The 19,999-nt window shown below is 44.0% G+C and overlaps 1 protein-coding gene across 1 annotated transcript in view; it reads left to right on the forward strand.

Moving 5' to 3' along the window:
• MFSD8 (major facilitator superfamily domain containing 8) overlaps positions 1-12,008 on the forward strand; it is a 185,579-nt gene extending 173,571 nt beyond the window's left edge. Inside the window, exons 9-12 of the mRNA XM_086962181.1 lie at positions 5,342-5,476; positions 9,743-9,846; positions 9,936-10,192; positions 10,372-12,008. Coding sequence (XP_086818307.1) covers positions 5,342-5,476; positions 9,743-9,846; positions 9,936-10,192; positions 10,372-10,578 — 703 coding nt within the window. The 3' untranslated portion in view covers positions 10,579-12,008. The remainder of the gene's footprint in view (positions 1-5,341; positions 5,477-9,742; positions 9,847-9,935; positions 10,193-10,371) is intronic.
• Positions 12,009-19,999: the final 7,991 nt, after the last annotated feature.

Consider the following 19,999-nt stretch of genomic DNA (forward strand, 5'->3'; position numbering starts at 1 on the left):
GAGCAAAACAAGGAGATCTTCAGGTCAACTTCTCGTGGGAGTGTGAAAAATATGAAATTACCGATATAGTAATAATATTTTAGATCCACATAATTTATAAGGCAGTGGTTTCACTTATTTTTTATTACATCCCATAATAGGTCTGTATGTATATGGAAAAAAATAGTTCCAACGTAGCTGGGAAGTAACAGCATTGTACATCATAGAGGGGATATGCAAGCAACAGAGTGCTGTACATAACAGAGGGAGGGAACCAAACAAAAACCTTTTGTGTTTCCACCCAGATAACTACAGATATCTATGCTTGGTCAGTGACTTATTTCTCTTGTCGCTGAAATCAAGGGCCAGAATTGACGGTCGGACTTACTATACTAGGACCGTACATGGTGGATAACAGTCATCTTTAAGAGTGTAAAAAAGGTTATCATCTCGGTTGAGGGCTGCAGAGTCCATCACCATTCCGCTAACTGAATCTATTTAGTATGGCAAAGAAAATAATCCAAATATAGAAATCTGGGGTAGTTACTTAAAAATGGACTGCTCATTTCTAAACTGTGTGTCGTCTGATGAACAGATTTTAGAAGCTGTAAAGACAGACTTTGTAAAAACTCATCACACCCACTCCTCCCTACATCCAGGCCCCAGCCAGAAAGACACCTGTGAATGTGTCCAGCGGCATGAGCCTGAATTCAGCACCAATATTTTACTTTCCTGTTCAAAATCAAAGACACCTTCTCCAAAGAAAACACTGCAACCATTGTTTAATACTTAGTCATTGAATAAGTTCAACAAAAATGTCTGGATCACTGCCCTCTCGGCACCCATGAACAACGTACTTAAATTAGAAAGCTGCTATATTCTAGTCAATGCTTACATTTGCTTCACTTCAAATTCCCATGTTATTTGTAAGGTACTCCTCTCACTAGGCAACAAAATTCTGCACCAACGAATAACTTCTATACAAGGTGGTGGGGTATTGACAATGCATGCAGAGGAAGTTTCTTGTACAAAAAAACGGTGCCAATGTTGCATGTACGTCAAATACACGGTTATGTTTTACTCCACCCCCCAAAAATGATCCCTCCTATTGGCAGCTCTCCAATGGAAATCTTGGGTTCTGCGAGAGGTAGAAAATGGGGAATCTACCCCCGCTGAGACACAACCTCCTACCACTGCCTCTGCCACAAGAGTGAAGTCATATCCAATAGCCTGGGATACTTAAAGTGGGGTCAGGGACAGATGAAGTTCAGCAAGAGGCATAGGAAGGCTGTCTGCCCAACTGCTCCGCCACATCAAGAGCTAACGCATCTATCTCCCCAGCACAAGACACTTAAGGACGTAGTGCCAGCTTCCTGCATGACCCATCGGGAAGAGGCCGCTTTGAACGGTTTACGTAGGTCAGTTAGCAGTTGCGTTCTCCATAGGGACAGATGTTTGCTGTCATTGCTTCATAAGCCTTTATACATTTCACCACACACAGTTTTGGGGAATATGGAAAAGAAGGGTAGTTAAGCACACAGGAATTACATTTCGTTCGTCTTGACATATGTAAGGTGACCCTTTCTTCTTTTTTATTCATACAAAATCATTTAAAAAGACCATAATTGATTCTATTTTACTAAATAAACATATTTAGGACAATAGCATAGCGATAAAAGCATCAGTAATGGCAATAATAATTGTTTTCCAAATGCCTTATACAACAGGAAAAGCTGCATGTCCTTTAGATATGGTCCATGTCGGCAAAGCTGTACAATCAATCATGAGGTTAAATGTATACAAATATGTTAAAGTATTGATAAATTAATTGGCACAAATGAAAAACAATAAATGCAATAAATTTGAAAATGCAGTTTGATGACTTTAAATTCAATGATGAGTCTTTATAGTATCTACGCACATTTCAGCGAGCAGAGCGCCTTCATCAGGAAAGCTACATTAAATCATATGCCAGGACCCAAAAAGAAGGTGGTCAAGAATGTACATCAAACATGTACTGGACATAGGAATGCTACCAATTTACTTATTGCTGTAAAAAGGAGGCTCAATAACTGGTCTCGGTTTTATCATGACTGGAGCCCATCATGTAGAGATATATGAACAAGAATAAAAAACAGCAACTTTTGTAATATAGGTTCAGAGTCTTGGAATGAAGCTGAAAAGGATATTTCTATTTCTATGATAGCTATATGTTTTCTCGATATAGGAAAGCGAATCTCATATTAATTCCAGACCATTGGGTGGAATGGTGCTAGGCTGTGGAGCATCACTGTAAAGGTCATAGTTGAAGATTCTTAACGATCTCCATGTCTGGGTCACCAGGACAATGTCTGCCGCTTGACACCTGACCTGGGCTGATAGACGCATGATCATCACGAATGGGGGTGGGGGAAGGCATAGCCCCTCTCCGGTTGCCAGTTTTGGAGAAAAGCATCCGTGGCCGCTGCCTCCGGGTCTGGGAGCCAGCTGAAGTATCTCAGGAGCGATCTATTAGAACCATGCGGAAGACTTTTTGTCCCAACAGGCATGTACTGTGATCTTTGTTCAGTCATCCGCACCATTTCATGTTATGCGTATGTAATGTATATTGGTTCAAGATCTAAGGACTCTGAAAGCCACAAATCCTTATGTGTATTTGCTGTTTTTATTTTTTTATTTGTGCAAGAGTACAACTCTTATAGGGCATTATTGGGGATGATTAATATGTATTTAGCTGCCATCTCTCTTTATGTTACATTGTATTTGACTGTTATCTAATGCATCTTCCATCTGTTTGTGATTTTATCAATCCAGATGGCCAGTATAGCAACACCAAATTCTTTTCTTCGGGTTGTAGAAGTACTTGCTTTGGACTGGGAAGTGTGGTACTGTTTATAGATCTTTTAGAAGGCAAGGAGTGCCTCTGCAAAGGAAATTGTCTGTACTCAAACATTGTCAAGGTGGTGGTGGACTTTTAAAGAATTAAAAAATCTACCACCATTAGAAAATCCTGGCTACAGTCAAAGCTATTTCAAGAAAGTAAATGGTATAATGGATAGATATAAATGTTATTCTAGAGTACAAAGAAAGGATGAAACCATTGAAGAATATATGTTTACACTTCGAACTTTGGCAAAATCGTGCAAGTTCGAAACCATAACCTATGACCAAGTATCTCGAGATAAGGGTATGATGAGAACCAAAAGTAAGAAAGTCCAAGAGAAATTATGGGTGTGCTCTGAAATGTCACTGAATATTACAGTGAACATCGCTAAAGACATTGAGCAGTCTGAGTAATTTGAAAGTGAATACAAATACATGTAGGAAGGTTGTCCGTTTCTAAAAGTAACATCCTAAAGTGGCACGTTACCATAAAAGCGAGAAAAAAAGATAACATGGAAGTTCTGATGTGAAATTATTTATCATGTTGGAAACTTCAAAAGGTTTCCAGTCACATATAGAAATGTGTAACCGCTGTAAGCCTAAGGGACATTTTGGGATTGTATGTATGGCTAAAATACGTACAAGATTCAGATTCATCATAAACAATGAGGAAAAAGTGGATGAGTTCAATCACAATTGGTTACTGTGTGTGAAAGCCAGTGAATTTAAAGGATTTCATAAGTGTGTTATTGTCATGGATCGCAAAGCAGGTGAAGATGATGATTTGTTTGCCTGGTATAGTATAAGTAGATTTCTAATGGAAAAAATCTGGAAAGAAAAAACTTTGCCACCTCATGATGTATAACCTTGATGATTCATGGGTCATAAACTTGATTTATTGAGATATGTTTGAGTCAACAGGGGCAAAAATGTACATGGCCAAAAGAGGTGCTCTTATATTGGGGTTGCCCCATCAGCAGGAATTAACTATCCATTTAAATCCCAAAACGGTGCCACCAGTGTATTCCATAAGGGGTGAAGGAAGTAACAATGAGTATTTTGCTCTTTAATAAAAAAGATTTACAAATGTAACAATTTGGGAAATTCTATGGTTGCAAACACAAAATTGTAATGAAAGCCAATGCTACACCAATTCGACTATGAGTTCCTAATGTACCAGTAAATTATAGAGGGAAACTTAAATCAGTTCTGGAAGATTTGTGTTCTAACCAGATTATTGAACCAGTAAAATCCTCTCCATGGGTTTCGCCAGTTACATCTGTGACGAGGTCCAATATTTGGGACATCAGATTACCAAGGATAGCATAAAGCCACAACAAAGCCCTGTTCAATCGAGTTGAAAGCCCTTACAACACAAACTAAAGAACAACTGTTTACTTTCATTGGTCTAATCATTTTTTTTCTCCAAATTTGTTGACGGTGATGCCATAAAAATGTAACCTTTTCATCACCTGTTAAAGAAAAATGTACTGTTTGTATATGGTATGGAGCAACAGGAGGGGTTTACAGAGTTTAAGCAGGAGATTTATTTTGTGGGATTCAGAGGATGTCAAAGCTCTGCTGGACTCAGTAGTAACTCGCCTGGACATCGTTCCTCATTGGGTTACCGCATTGGTTTCATGGGGATCAGCCCGCCTGGAGATGAAAGGGGCTTAAAGCTCTTTCCCTTTGAAGTATGTGGCTGTGTATTCTCCTTATTTTTGCTTATCCTTTTCCTTTACAACGCAAGTAGATACTATACCATATCCGAAAGAGGAACCTGAGAACTATGTCGCCATATTAAGCGGCATAGATAGGTTAAGTAAGCTGGTTAAGGTATTTTATGACCCATGACATTTCTTCTGCTTGTAAAGATTCACTAGTTTAACAATTTCATAGACTTGTCACTTTTGTGCTTTGATGCCCCATCTGTGAAAATCTCCATCCCAGGGTCTGTTTGATGCTGTCAGGAAGCAATGCCGTCGTAATTCGATAGTTCATGAAATGGGAAACTAAGGACCAGTGCTGAAAGTGAACAATCTACTGTGATTATTGTTCCAAAGATGAGAGATTCTTTTTGAAAGTATTCTAATATATGCTTTGGAAATATTATCATTTTTAACATTGATAGATATCACTTGGTATATATTGTGGATGCAACCTGTTTCACTGAATGTAGTACGAGGCATCTGTAGAAAAAATATTGTATGTTGAGGTTTAGTGTAAGTTTGTAAGAACTATTTGTTTTACAGAACTAAATTTAGTTCAAGAGCATATAGCAAGAGACTTAGGATGTTGTATGCATTTTGTGTTCTAGGCCTCAAGACTTTGGGGAAACGGTTTGCAGCGTTTCTTGCCCCGTAGTCTGCATATCATGTTATGTTTATTGCTGCAGTGTACTTAGTAAGGTTTGGTAATTTGTAATATTTAGCAAACAAAACACTAATTTCTTATTCACTTTTTTCCATTTTCTTCCTAGCATTGCAACACCGTTAACAATGGACATGTATGCCTGGACAAGAACCCAAGCCGTCTTTTATAATGGAATAATCCTTGCTGCAATGGGTGTTGAGGCCGTGATTGTATTTATGGCGGTGAAAATACTATCCAAGAAGTAAGTGTATTTATTGTAATATTTTTAGATATTCAGAATCCTCCCAACTCTCAAAAACGCTTAAACGTGCCATGTAGTTTTGCTGTCCAAAATATCCACATCCTCAGTTGGAGACTTTTTCACATACCTAACTAACTCATTTTGATTATCTTTAGAAACTCTCTGTAGAGTTGAGCAACCTAATTTCTAAGAGTACTTTACACCTGTTTGCAGACCTATGCCTCTGAACGCTATATCAGAAAAAAATGTGCTTATTTCTGCCACTAACTGGACTCTGTTGACTACCATCTTGCCATTCTTTTGAAAGCTGCAAGATGGGCTTCTCTGAGAAACAGTACACCATGTAGCCAATAGTGGCCATATGAAGTGTGTAGTGTTTGCTTTATAACAAACCCATCGGAGTGGAGAAAAACAATTTAAAAATATTTCATTGAGGCTCCGTTGAAGTTAAATTATGGGAAAATTAGTTATAACATTATATTTGATAAGATAATTACATCAGATCTTGCGACAGTTTGACAATCATAATTTTTATAATGTGTGACTTCCCCACATGAATTCATTAGTATCAGGAATAGCCATGTGAATGTTTTCATTACCTGGCTGCTTATAATGAACTAAGTTTTGATTTGACCTGTAAAAATTCTTCCTTAAATATTCGCTCCAAAATGATCCTGATTATCACATCCCTTTTCTTAGCTATCCCTGTTGTGTCTGATCTCCCCAACCATTTTTTGGTGCTTTTTTAGGAGGTTGTGGAATATTTTTTCCAGTAGCATACTCTAATCCTAAAGGCAGACCTGCTTAATAAATCTACTTTCTGACCTTCACCAATTAATTCATCACATGTCTTGGCATCCTTCACCCATCCTGCATAAAACATCCCTCTTGCTGACTCAATTATTTCTAAAGACAGTGGTCCCTAGACAAGGATTAATGAGAGCAAACATGAAATATAGACCCAATCAGTACTATATTTTCCAGCTGGACAGGTGTTTTTATATATAGTTGCTTAAATATACACAAAATTCAGCAAGAAACAAATAGAGTGGGACACAAGCCTACATCCAACTTAGTGGGAAGGACGTACAACATCAAACAAAAAGGCTCAGGCAGAGTAAATTGTTTGTATGAGACACATTTTGAAAGGACAAACAAATTATATTGGAGACACCATTACACATAATAAGTATTAAATAAAGAGGTGTATATAAGTCAACTGCGTTTCGATCCTTACAAAAGATATAGTATCATCATCAGGACATTAACAATGGCATGCCTGGATACATTTTGCCTAGATCCAGGTCAGAGTGACTTGGAGGAGGTTTGTTTCAGGCGAAGACCGAGTAGAAATCCAGGCCAAGTGCAAAGGGAGTAAAGGATGCAGACGGCTGCGGTCTGTGCAGGTGGCTGCTGGGTCAGAGTCGACCTAATAAAAAGCTGTAACAGCTTAAAGGAGGCATTTGAAATGTTTGTGCCACGGAGCTGTCTCGACATCAGAGTGGCCTATTGCAGTGGGCAGCTGTATATCTGGGACGGCAAGCCAGTAAATTTTGAGCCGCGTCCGCGGTCTCTAGTTACAAGGAATGGGGTCGAGGCCAATCTGTGAACAACCTCTGTTACAGCATGTCTTGCCTGTCGGGATCGGGGATATAAAGGCCCACAGTTTACTGGCTTGCCCTCTCTGATATACCGCAGCCCACTGCAATAGACCACTCTGATTCCCAGACCGCTCCGCAGCGCGAACATTTCAAATGCCTCCTTTAAGCTGACCCAGCATCCAACTGCACAGACCGCGGCCACAGCTGTCTGCATCCTTTACTCTCTTGATGATCCTATATCTTTTGTAAGGATCGAAACGCCGTCGACTTGTTGTATGCCATATACACCTCTTTATTTAATACTTATTATGTGTAATGGGGTATCCACTATAATTTGTTTGTCCTACCAAAATGTGTCTCATACAAACAATTTACTCTGCCTGAGCCTTTTTGTTTGATGTTGTACTTCCTTACCACTAAGTTGGATTCAGGCTTGTGTCCCACTTTATTTGTTTCTTGCTGAAGTTTGTGTATATTTAAGCAACTATATATTAAAGACACCTGTCCGGCTGCACAGCTGTAAAATATAGTACTGATTGGGTCTACTTTTATTGTTTGCTCTCATTAATCCTTGTCTAGGGATCACTGTCTTTAGAAATAATTGATTACCCAAGGTCTCTGACCGATCTTATTTGGGTTCCCTTGTTTTTCAGGCATTGCTAGAAGCGAGGCAAAGCTAAAAACCTATGCATTTCTACTTGGTCCTCCTTCGTCTGGGGACCACTCACAATAGGCATATTAGTTGGGTTTTCTTCCTTGGTTTATTGGTCAGTTCCTATGCACCTTAGACCAGAAGTCCCAAACAATCACATAATCCAATATCATATGAAAGAACACTTCAGCAGACAATTAGGACACTGATCCGGTATAGCTGGCTGCTTCTTATGCAGGATCGTTAGCTTGAGGGATGTTCTCTGAAAGTATTTGAACTGTATTGATTTTAACCTTGTCCTGCAGCCTTGGGTCTTGATTTAGATGCTTGAGGATGGTTTACTTAGTCACAACAGTGATAGATATCCCGTCCGCCAAAATATAAATCCCATTACAGCCTATGAAATTTATATTTTGGCAGATGAGATATCCATCACCGTTGTGGCAGAGTAACCCGTCCGCCAACATCTAAATCAGGCCCTTAGACTGTGACTTATGTTAAGAGATATCATTGATGTTGCCTCCCTCCAGTGTTTAAGTTTAGTCATCGTCAGGACTTTTGAAATCATCCATGTCTCCAGTGTACCTCCTTGTCCTAATCCAGCTGTGTTTACTAACCTACTGAATGATTAAAACCTGATGTGTGTATGTGTATATAAAGTTCCCTCCTTGACTCTGTGATTGTCTTTAGTCTATCCCAATCTAGTGTGTCTCCAATTCTAACTTTGACACATTTCTGCCACTGTTTCATACTTGTCATCCCAACCATTTAATCAATATTTTGTAACCAAAGTGGAGTTTGTAGGATACGAGGTTTATGAACTTTTGAGATCTTGAGCATTCTGTACTACATTTGATCACTGTCACCTCCATGGAATGAACATCCGAGCAAGCTGGTCTCTCTGTTTTCCAGCAGCAGTCTAGTTTATTCCACCCATTCTCCTTCCTCTCTTTGCCCACACTGTTCTAGGTTGTCTCTCTCTCTCAGCCACCGGGGGTCCCAAAGTACCCGTGTAGCCGGATTCCCTGAGGCCTCTTCTCCTATACTTGAGTTGGAGTGTTTTGAGCGTTCCTCTCTTCCCAAGCCTTCCCAGATCAACCTGCCCAGTGTTATCACTTTAAAAGATGATGGCACCCAGGCCATTCAGATTCCTCTGACAGACAGAAAGAAGACGTGGGTGCAATCCCTATTCTACATTACACCATCGGTCCCTTTACCACCTCCGATGATCTCAGATGAAATTTCAAGACTTTGTAAGCGTCCGGGTTGCTGCTTACCGTCTTTTATTCCTTGTGCATTGCAGCAAGGGTGCCATGGGCCTCACTTCAACCCCCTTCTGACACCACTTGGATAGTGAAACTGTTGAATGTTTGAAAATCTTTACAGGAAAAAGAACTCGTAATCTGCACCCCTCTAACCTGCACCCCCTTCCCTGGAAACCCTATGGTCCCTTGGTTACTTAAAACATGCCAATCATAAACAGGGAGCAGCGGGCACCTCTTACCCTGGGCCCCAGTGCCACTGCACCTCCTGCCCTATTGGTAGATCTGCCTTGTCAACTCCATTTTGCTCGGATGTGTCCGATCGCCATCCACTTTCTCGGTCTTAGTGACCCTAGCTCCTTGGGTGATTTTGTGAATCGTGCCTTCCATTCTTTGCATGTGCTAACCCTTTGTCTATTCCCTGACTTTCTTCACCTTTGTGGACAACCACCCCTTTCCTTCGGCCAATGATTAGGCTTTGCAGGCAATAGGAGGTAGCTAGTTTGCACTATGATGCCTTGAGCAAGGAAGTCCAACATAGGTTTAAAAAGTCTGGAACCATGACAGATTTTCTGGATAACCACATAAAATGTATTTTCATGCAAGAGATTGTCCAAAAAAGATCTTCATTGAATTCATCGTTCGTGGTGAGCAGGCATGTTCGTTGTGAGAAGTAACCCAATGAGTGTTTTAAAGAAGCTCTCTTAAGGTGATCTCCTGTTTAACACGTGTATTAATACTTTCTTAACAGGACTGGGGAGCGTGCTATCCTACTTGGAGGACTGGCAGTCATTTTTGTTGGATTTTTTGTGTTACTGCCGTGGGGACAACAGTTTCCCAAAATAAAATGGGAAGGTAAATCCAAGCTGTCATTCTAACATATACATTTTCAGTGGACTTTATGGCGCTCCCAGATGATCGACTTGTTTTTACATCTTCCCCAGATATAAAGAATTCTTCCATTCCTAAAAGCACCCTTGGCCTGCCGCATCCAGCGTCCTGGGAGGTGAACACTCAGCCGCCAGCCAACCATACTGCGGAACCCACAGGATGCCCAGCTGTGCAGTCCTGGTGCCAGTACACCCCGGTGATCCACTTGGCACAGTACCTCAGTGCGGACATACTGATAGGCATGGGTTATCCAGTCTGCAATGTCATGTCCTACACGCTATACTCGAAAATTCTAGGCCCCAAGCCCCAGGTGAGGAAGCCATGTGCACCGAGTCATTGTGTATGGTATGTCTTGGCTGATTGACATTAACAGAAGAACTACAGTATTTGGTCTTGGCTCCATTTGACTGAATGTTCCTCACATTTTACTGCGTTGTATCCTCATGTACAGGCATTGCAACAGTGACACTGGGCCTTGTTTTCTTTCAGGGGCTGTACATGGGATGGCTGACAGCGTCTGGAAGTGGGGCCCGCACCCTGGGCCCCGTGTTCGTCAGTCAGACGTACACGCACCTTGGACCCCGCTATGCCTTTGGCCTTATTTGTGGGGTAGTGCTGCTAACAGTAGGCCTCCTCGGAGGAGTGTACAGGAGACTTATTCCGTTCTCTGTCCGGAACAGAAGAATACCAGAGTAAAGACAGTCAGTATTCGCCATCATTCCAGGAATTGGGACTCGTGAAAGGCCTCCAGTATTCAAGAACGTTTTGTCTGCATGCTGCTAACTCTTGTGTAATAGAAGGTCGCATAGCGGTAATTGACAGCACTTTATAAGTCATATATTTTCCTACTACTTGCAGAGAAGCTAATTGCAATGAAATTATATTATGACCTTGGAAATATCAATGCACTAGTTGTCTCCCACTGTGACCTCAATACACAGGGGCACTCTGGGAAATAACTCTTCAAGCTTTCCTAAATGTCTTTAATTTCATTCCACACTACCAACCCAGTGCCGGGTGTGTGGAAATCAGTGAAAAGTACAAAATTCTATCGATAATCACAAGCTACTGAAATAAATACAAAGAAATGCTTTATTTCTGAAAAAATATACTAGGCAAAGGGAAATTGTGTGGCGGAGGTTAAAGGGTATATGCCTGGATATGTGGGTGCTAGAGAAATAAGAGAATGTTGAAGAGAAAATGGCTTGGGCAGCAGCAACTTCAGATAAGATGGTCTTTTGCGGCATGAAAAGGAAGTGGGTGCTTGGATTTCATTTGTTTAAAGGATCAAATCAGGATGAGACAGAGGGATACCCGCCGTATTTCGTGCTAAGGAAGGAGATAGATAAAGTACATAAAAAAGGATTCGTAATTTCTAGTTCACCAAGTAACGTAAAGGAAACCACTCTCAAAAGTTAATTACTCCATGAAAATAATTTGGTATCTTTAAAACTGTTGTGGATGCATTTTAGGTGAACACACAGACCTGTTCACACAACTTGAAAATGTCTGCGTTATCCTCCCCATTGGCTTGCTCGCGTTCTCAGTCTTTATATCAAGGGTACTCGCAAACATTTTCTCATGGGCCAAAAAGTCTGATCTGTGATGTGACCGAGGGCCGCATTGATGCGAGCAGGTTTGCAGTCGCGGGTGGGTGTTGGCTTAAGATGAGTATAAGGGAAGTTACGCATCTACTGACTCAACTGTACAATTTGAAACCAGAAAACCTGGGATTAAGCCAGACTTCCCAACTTTACCAAACATGTGTGAGCCTAAAATTGTTTATTTTACTTCTTTTTCTTCGTAATCATATATGAGGACCTCGAAAATACATGGCTTCAGGATGTGTACTGTACAAAACCTTCTCCAGTGTTTAATTTAATAAAGCATAATTTTGTTCATGTATAATAGCAACCATGGCCACCCAAAGGGTGGACATAACAACTGACTTGCCTCTTAGTTCACAGTGGCATGGTTGTCGGGGGAGGGATGTAAGCATGAATCTTTCTAAAGTCATGTCTTAAACCTATCACTTTAAAAAATACTTCTGAATGCACTGATATAATATGATGTACTAATGCGAAACGGTTCTGCATGTTAATGAAATACACTTTTTGAATTTTGAAGAGACTAAATCATATTTTTACACAGTTTTTGCAATATGTATTTAAAAATGAAGGTGTTCCTAAAATGAAGTTGTGCATTACACTTTGGTTAGTTTCTTTCTTTAAATTCAGTTAACATGTAAATAAATGCTTGTCCGTTTAAAGTCTTTTTAATGCTAGTGCTGAGTTGAGTAAACAGCAGTCCAGTGCTGCTGTTGACCAGGGGGCTCCAAGTGTAGCTCAAGAGGGTTGCAAGTGACCCCCTGGCCGTACTTTGAATATCACTGCTTTATGTCCTGCAGGTCCTGTTATCTGCTATTGCTGTTTAATAGAATCTTGCATCAGTGCAGGCCTGATAAACTGACATGCCCTAATGCAGTTTGTATCTTTGCCATTTCCTATTTTACCACTAGTTGGCGTGAGTTAGAACCTGCTTCTACAACATACACTGATTTCATACCTATTGCATGGCCACAATTCTGTCTCGTATTCTCTGCCAGTTTTCGCTCCATCTTCAGTTTGAGGGTGAGTGGTTTATGCTGCAATGTTTTAATTATGTGATCTGAAAGAGACACGTTGGTGATAGATTCCTTACCTTAGAATATCCCCAGGTGTCAGACTGGATCCTGAAAGTTTTTTCGTCAGCATTACCCCTGCACGTCGGTAGGCGTCGTCGTACAGCTCCCCATATGTCGCTGGCGTCGGAGTCGCTGAGATGACGTCCCTGGAGCTACTTAGACTCACCCACGTGCGCTGACGTCAGTTCTTTCTTTTTCTGCACCAGCAAGCGCAGATCCGGAGAGAGCGGTACTCCCAGTCATTTTTTGACTGAGTTTTTGGGGACTTTTTGTCTTTGTTTTCAAGTATATATCAATCTACAGGTGCATAGGGATGCCCAGTTTTAAGTCCTGCATGGCCTGTCCCCGCACAATGTTGGCAATGGACCCCACCGTGAGTGTCTCTACTGCCTGGGGCGCAACCACGACTCCTGAGTTGTTCCCCCACTGCTGGGTCATGGCTCCGAAAACTTTGCGGGAACGGTCCCAAAAGTGGCTGGTGGCCCCGGAGTCGGTTCCGTGCCATTCAAGGTCCCATCCCGAGGGAGGACGAGAGACCGGCCTCGGAGCCATCACCATCATTCGAAGTCATCGCACTCAGAGTCAGGTACGCCGAAGCACAAGAAGGTGAAGAAGTGTCGCCGCTCTTCTCCTTCCCCTTCCGGTGGAGCCTACGCAGTTGCCGATGGCCTAGCCGCCCTTTCCGGGTCCATCGGTGACTCGGCCCAGCTGCAGGAGTCCCTGTCAGCCATGACACGTGTCTACGGACCATCCAGCCCCGGCAGTGCGCCTTCCAGCCCCGCGGGCCTGGCTGGGGGTTCTCGTTCTTCGACGTCGCCGGCCCGACATCACGACGACTCTGGCGTCTACGCCAAGGGACCCCTGTGGATCCAGACCTGGATCCCCGTCCATGCCGGTTGGCCCTGTACGGCCTCCACCGACATCAATGTCGCCGGCTGCATACCCGGCCATTGCCGTCCCTCCATCTCCGGTGTGGGGCAGGTGCTGGAAGGGTGTCGACCAACGCCGATTCCAACACCGTTTGGGAATTTCTTTCCCTTTGTCCACCCACACCGCATGTTCCACCTCTTCCACAGGCTATGGAGGACAGGGAGGACTGCAAGGGGTCTGAGGACCCTCTCGCAGCCCAATATGAGTTAGACCCGGACTGGGCTGAGTATCCGGGGGATGCAGGTGACCAGGATTATGCAGCGGAGCCTGGCACACGGTCTCCTTCTGCCGTGGCTACAGAGGAGGGTGGATCATATTCTATGGTGTTTGCGTAGGTCAGCCGAGGCTCTCCACCTCGAGCTCCCTACTGTGGCTGTCAGGACTAACCTCCTGACAGAGGTGCTTCGGCCAGCTTCTGCTTCTACGGAGCAGCTGCTGCCCTTTAACGATACACTCTCAGACGTTCTCTTGGACACCTGGTCCAGGCCCAACACAGGGGCTCCTGTGGACGTGGCCTGTCGCCATCGCCCAGCCCCAGGCGATCCCGTTTTCCTCTCACCCCACCCCGAGAGCTTGGTTGTCCAAACCTCTGCGTCCCCAAGCGCATTTTTTTCCGCACCTCCGGACAGGGAATCCAAGAAACTGGAGCAGTTTGGGAAGAACATTTTTTCTTCCGCCATTTCAGGCCCGCGGTCTGTGAACACTGCATGTCTCTTGGGCTGTTATTCCCATTCTGTGTGGGATACAGTTGCGCAAGTGCTGCCTCAGTGTCCAGTGGAGGCTCGGACAATACTTTCCCAAGCTATTGCTGAGGGGAGAGACGTAGCCAAGTTCACCATCCATTGTGGTCTTGACACTGCAGACTCGCTGGTCAGGGCGATTTCAAAGACAGTGGCGCTTCGCTGTCACGCCTGGCTGAGGACGACTGGATTTTCTGGGGATTTCTAGAACACGTTGATGGACCTGCCCTTTCATGGCACTCGCCTTTTTGGCGATAAAGCAGATTCCGAGTTGGAACGTTTTAAGGACTTAAGGGCTACGGCCAAGTCCTTAGGCCTTTTGGTCACATGCACTCCTTCCGCTTCTGCTTTTCGCTTCTTTTGCAACCAAGGAAGGGGCACCCAAGCACGTTTGTTTCAGAGCTACAGGCCTGAGCAGCAACAGGCTCAGCGCAGCCGCGGGACCCGCAGAGGCAGGTCACGGCGCCAGCGTGCAGGTCAGTCCACCATCCCCCCTGCAGCCACTGCCTCCAAACCTTCCTAGTCTGTTGTTTCAGGCCCACCAGATTCCAGTGGGTGGCAGGATTCGCCATCACCTCCACCACTGGCGCACCATCACATCGGAAAAGTGGGTTCTGCAACTTGTCATAAGGGGCTACTCTCTCCTCTTCGAGACTGCCCTCCAGCCATGCCACCACAGAACCACTGCATGTCGGGGGATCACTTGACACTTCTCCATCAGGAACTTACGTCCCTCTTGGCCAAGGGGTCCATAGAGCGCATTCCAACGCCAGAAGTAGGTTGTGATTGTTACTCCCACTACTTCTTGGTTCCAAAGAAGGACAAAGGTCGGGCAGTCGTCTCCCACCTCCAGACTACGGCCGACCTTTGCTGGGGTTCTCCATCAACGTGCCGAAGTCGCACCTGATTCCCTCTCAGAAGCTCCTCTTCATTTGAGCGGTTCTGGACACGGCACAGTTTCGGGTCTATCCTCCCGAACAGCGAGTTTGGGACATTTGGGCTATGATGCCCATCTTTCAGCCCTTGTCTCCTGGGTTTCGGTCAGGACGACCTTGAGGCTGCTGGGCCTCATGGCCTCCTGCATCCTGTTCACCAACCATGCCAGTTGGCATATGTGGGCTCTGCAGTGGGCCCTGAAGTTCCAGTGGGCACAGCATCTGGGGAACTGTCCTACTATGTCCAGATCTCGGAGGGCACTGCACAACAATTGCAATGGCGGCTCACGAATTAGCATTGGGTTAGCGGCAGATCCCTCTCCTTCCCCAACCGGAGCACCCAGTGGTGACAGATGCGTCCCTCCTGGGATGGGGCAGCCACATGGGAGAGGCGGAGATCAGAGGCCTTTGGTCTCCGGCAGAGTCCAGGCTCCATATAAACCTTCTGGAGATTCGGGCGATCCTTCTTGCACTGAAGGCATTCCTTCCCTCTGTTGTCAAGGGGAAGGTGGTGCAGGTGTTCACAGACAACACCACCGCCATGTGTTATTGCAACAAACAAGGTGGGGTGGGGTCGTGGACCCTATGTCAGGAGGCTCTGCGCCTCTGGACATGGCTAGAACGTCAAGTAATTTCATTGACGGTTCAACACCTGGCAGGTTCTTTGAGCGCCAAGGCGGACAAACTCAGCCGCAGGTGCCTGATGGATCACAAATTGCATCTTCACTCGGAGGTTGTGCAAGTTCTCTTTCGACAGTGGGAAGAGCCTTGGTTAAATGTATTCGCCACCGAAGAAAACGCTTAATGTCAGCTGTACCGCACGTTGGAATTTAAAAGGCGGCACTCGCTTGGCGACGCTTTTTCTCGCGAGTGGAGCTACAGTCTATTGTACGCCTTTCCACCTATACCACTTCTGCCCAGAGTGCTGAAGATGATCAGGCGCGACCGGAACCAAGTCATTCTTGTGGCACCGGACTGGGCTCGAAGAGTGTTTGGTATCCGAGCTACTCAGTAGGAGCGTGGATCCCCCGATCCGACTGTCTCTTTGGGAGAATCTTCAGTCGCAGCAGTAAGGGACGGTCCTCCACCCGAACCTGTCCAGCCTCCACCTACATGCGTGGAGATTGAGCGGCAACAGTTGATTCCGTTTGACTTGCCTCCTGAAGTCTCTGATGTAATTCTAGCAGCCAGGCGTCTCTCCACTAAGTTGGTATACGCCGGCAGGTGGAACAAATTTGTGGCATGGTGCACAGCAAAGGCTGTGGATCCCCTTTCTGTCCCTCTTTCAGAGGTCCTTTTGTTCCTTCTTTCTTTGGCCCGGCAAGGCTCTGCTCTGGGCACAATCAAGGGCTACCTTTTTGCAATCTTGGCTTCCTGATCAGCCCTCTCTTTTGAAGGCCCCTGTTGTTAATAGATTTCTCAAAGGCATTACTCTCCTTTTTCCTCCTATTCCGTTTGTGAGGCCGCAGTGGGACTTGAATCTGGTACTTACTTTTTAGGTCTTGTCTATTCCATCCCGTAGGGATGGTAGGCGAGATTTATAGTAAGCGTTTCGAAAAGTCTACCCACTGCGGATCGCGTACAGTTCATGTGAGCCAGGCGCGTGCACAGGAATTTGCTCCCCCCACCCCTCCCACAAAGCAAGACAAGACAAGAACATCAAAGCGACCGCAGCCGCTCTGATTCCATTTGCCACCAGCCACTTCACGAGCTCCACAGGTCATAAACAGGACCATCTGCTCGTGAATCGAAATGCTGGCATGGTTGCCCAGCCCCCCTCCCAGCGCTGCCTTTCCTCTGCCATTCTATGATTTCCAATACGTCTTAGTAAAAGTGCACTTTCCCTGCTCCCCAACACAGGCTTCTCCACTATAACCCTCTTTTCGTTAATTTTACTCAGCTCTCATCATTAACCCAGCCCACAGACACACACACACACACAAACACACACACACACACCGCCCCCCCCGCCGCACAATGCCGAGAGCTTCACTGACACTTTCACTTTAAATCGGTTCTGTAAACGCAAAATGCGTTCATTGACTGTAACATGTCTAAAAGTATTTTAAGGTCAATTTCACACCGTTTTGATTTAAAGTGGAACAATGCATGTGCCTAAATAGTAGTACAGCTTTTTCGGATGAAATTGGCGATGAAAACTCTCCGTGAGAAAATTGGTCTCAAGAGCCAAGAAAAGTTTCGGTGACGTTGTTTTGCAGCACTCATTTTAAAAAATGGTGAATCCTACTTGCTACAAATAAATATAGCTTAATTTGAGCACGAATTGTGAAATGTTAAAAGTCACTCTGACGACAACAATGCTTTTGCTAGGTGGACATTCAATGTGTCACATCACGGCACGCAAGACATTTTTTTTGGGGGGGAGGGATAGTTGTGCAAGCACGAGGTGCCTAATTGACAGCGTGCGCTTACCGTGTGAACGGAAACATAACATTTTGCAATCCCGAATGTAATGGAATGTATGGAGTGAGCACTCGGAGAACTGACGTCTCGCGGAATGACGGATGAGAACAGCATGGGGGAAATTCTCCTGTTAACTTTAAAACGGCTCTTGGGATGGCTTCACGGCAGAGGAATGCGACTAGCCCGTATCATTTCATTCTATCGGACCTGAACCAGCGCCAAGTAAATAAAAATAACTGCTTTCAGAGACACCGTGGACCAACCTCACTCACCTTCACCCTCACCCACCCTCACACATCCTCACTCACCCTCACCTCACACACCCTCACTCACCCTCACACACCCTCACCCCCTCACCCTCACAACCCCCTCACCCTCACTCACCCTCACCCTCACACACCCTCACTCACCCTTACTCACCCTCACACACCCTCACTCACCCTCACACCCACTCACACCCCGTCACCCTCACATCCCCTCACCCTCACTCACACCCCTCACCCTCACTCACACCCCTCACCCTCACTCACACCCCTCACCCTCACACCCCCTAACCCTCACAACCCCTCACCCTCACACACTCAACCACCCTCTCACCCACCCTCAAACACCCTCACACACCCTCAAACCCCCTCACCCTCACAGAGCCTCACACACACCCTCTCACCCTCACACACCCTCACATCCTCACCCTCACCCACCCTCTCACCCTCACCCTCACACACCCTCCCTCACCCTCACACACCCTCACTCACCCTCACACCCTCACCCACCCTCACTCACCCTCACAACCCTCCCACCCTCACACAGCCTCACCAGCTTAGCATAACACAACATAGCATAGCATAACAAAACACAGCATAGCATAGTATAACAAAAAAGCATAGGATAGCAAAACATAGCATAGCAAAACAAAGCATAGGATAGCAAAACAAAACATAGCATAACAAAACATAGCATAACAAAACACAACAAAGCATAGCATAAAAAAACAACAAAGCATAGCATAACAAAACATAGCAAAACAAAGCATAGCATAAAATAACAAAGCATTGCAAAACAAAACATAGGATAACCTAACAAAACATAGCATAACATAACAAAGCAAAGCATAGTATAACAAAACATAGCAAAACACAACAAAACATAGCGTAGCATACCAAAGCACAACAAAACAAAGCATAGCAAAACATAGCATAACAAAACATAGCATAACAAAACAAAGCTTATCATAGCATAACAAAACATAGCATAACAAGCATAGCATAGCAAAACATAGCAACAAAACATAGCATAGCAAAATAAAGCATAGTATAATAAAACACAACAAAACAGCATAGCATAACAAAACATAGCGTAGCATAACAAAGCATAGCATAGAAAAACACAACACACCATAGCATAGCATAACAAAACACAACAAAACATAGCATAGCATAACAAAACACAACACAACACATAGCATAACATAGCAAAACACAACAAAACCTAGCATAGCTTAACCCTTTAATTGCTGCCGTCGGCCATTGGCCGACGGCAGCACTACCTCCACAGTGCTGCCGATGGCCGACGCAGCCCCGCCCGCACCACGGCGGAATTACCGCCGTGGTTAACGGGTTAACAAAACATAGCATAGCAAAACAAAACATAAAATAGCATAGCAAAACATAGCAGAACATAGCAAACACAACAAAACATAGCATAGCATAAGAAAACATAGCATAGCAAAACAAAGCATAGCATAATAAAACACAACAAAACATAGCATAGCATAACAAAACATAGCATAGCATAACAAAGCATAGCATAGAAAAACATAGCATAGCATAACAAAACATAACATAACATAACAAAACATAGCATAAAAAAACATAGCAAAATACTACAAAACCTAGCATAGCTTAATAAAACACAACAAAACATAGCATAGCAAAACAAAACATATAATAGCATAGCAAAACATAGCATAGCATACCAAACACAACAAAACATAGCATAGCATAAGAAAACATAGCATAGCAAAACAAAGCATAGCATAATAAAACACAGCAAAACATAGCATAACAAAACAGCATAGCATAACAAAGCATAGCATAGCAAAACATAGCAAAGCGTAGCAAAACAGCATAACAAAACAAAGCATAGCATAATAAAATACAACAAAACATTGCATAGCATAACCAAACCTAGCATAGCATAACAAAGCATAGCATAGAAAAACACAACAAAACATAGCATAGTATAACAAAACAGCATAACAAAACACAACAAAACCTAGCATAGCTTAACAAAACATAGCATACAAAACAAACATAATAGTATAGCTAAACATAGCATAGCATATCAAACACAACAAAACATAGCATAGCATAACAAAGCATAGCATAACAAAACATAGCATAGCT

This window comes from Lissotriton vulgaris, chromosome 3_1, assembly GCF_964263255.1.
Source record: "Lissotriton vulgaris chromosome 3_1, aLisVul1.2, whole genome shotgun sequence".
NCBI lineage: Eukaryota > Metazoa > Chordata > Amphibia > Caudata > Salamandridae > Lissotriton > Lissotriton vulgaris.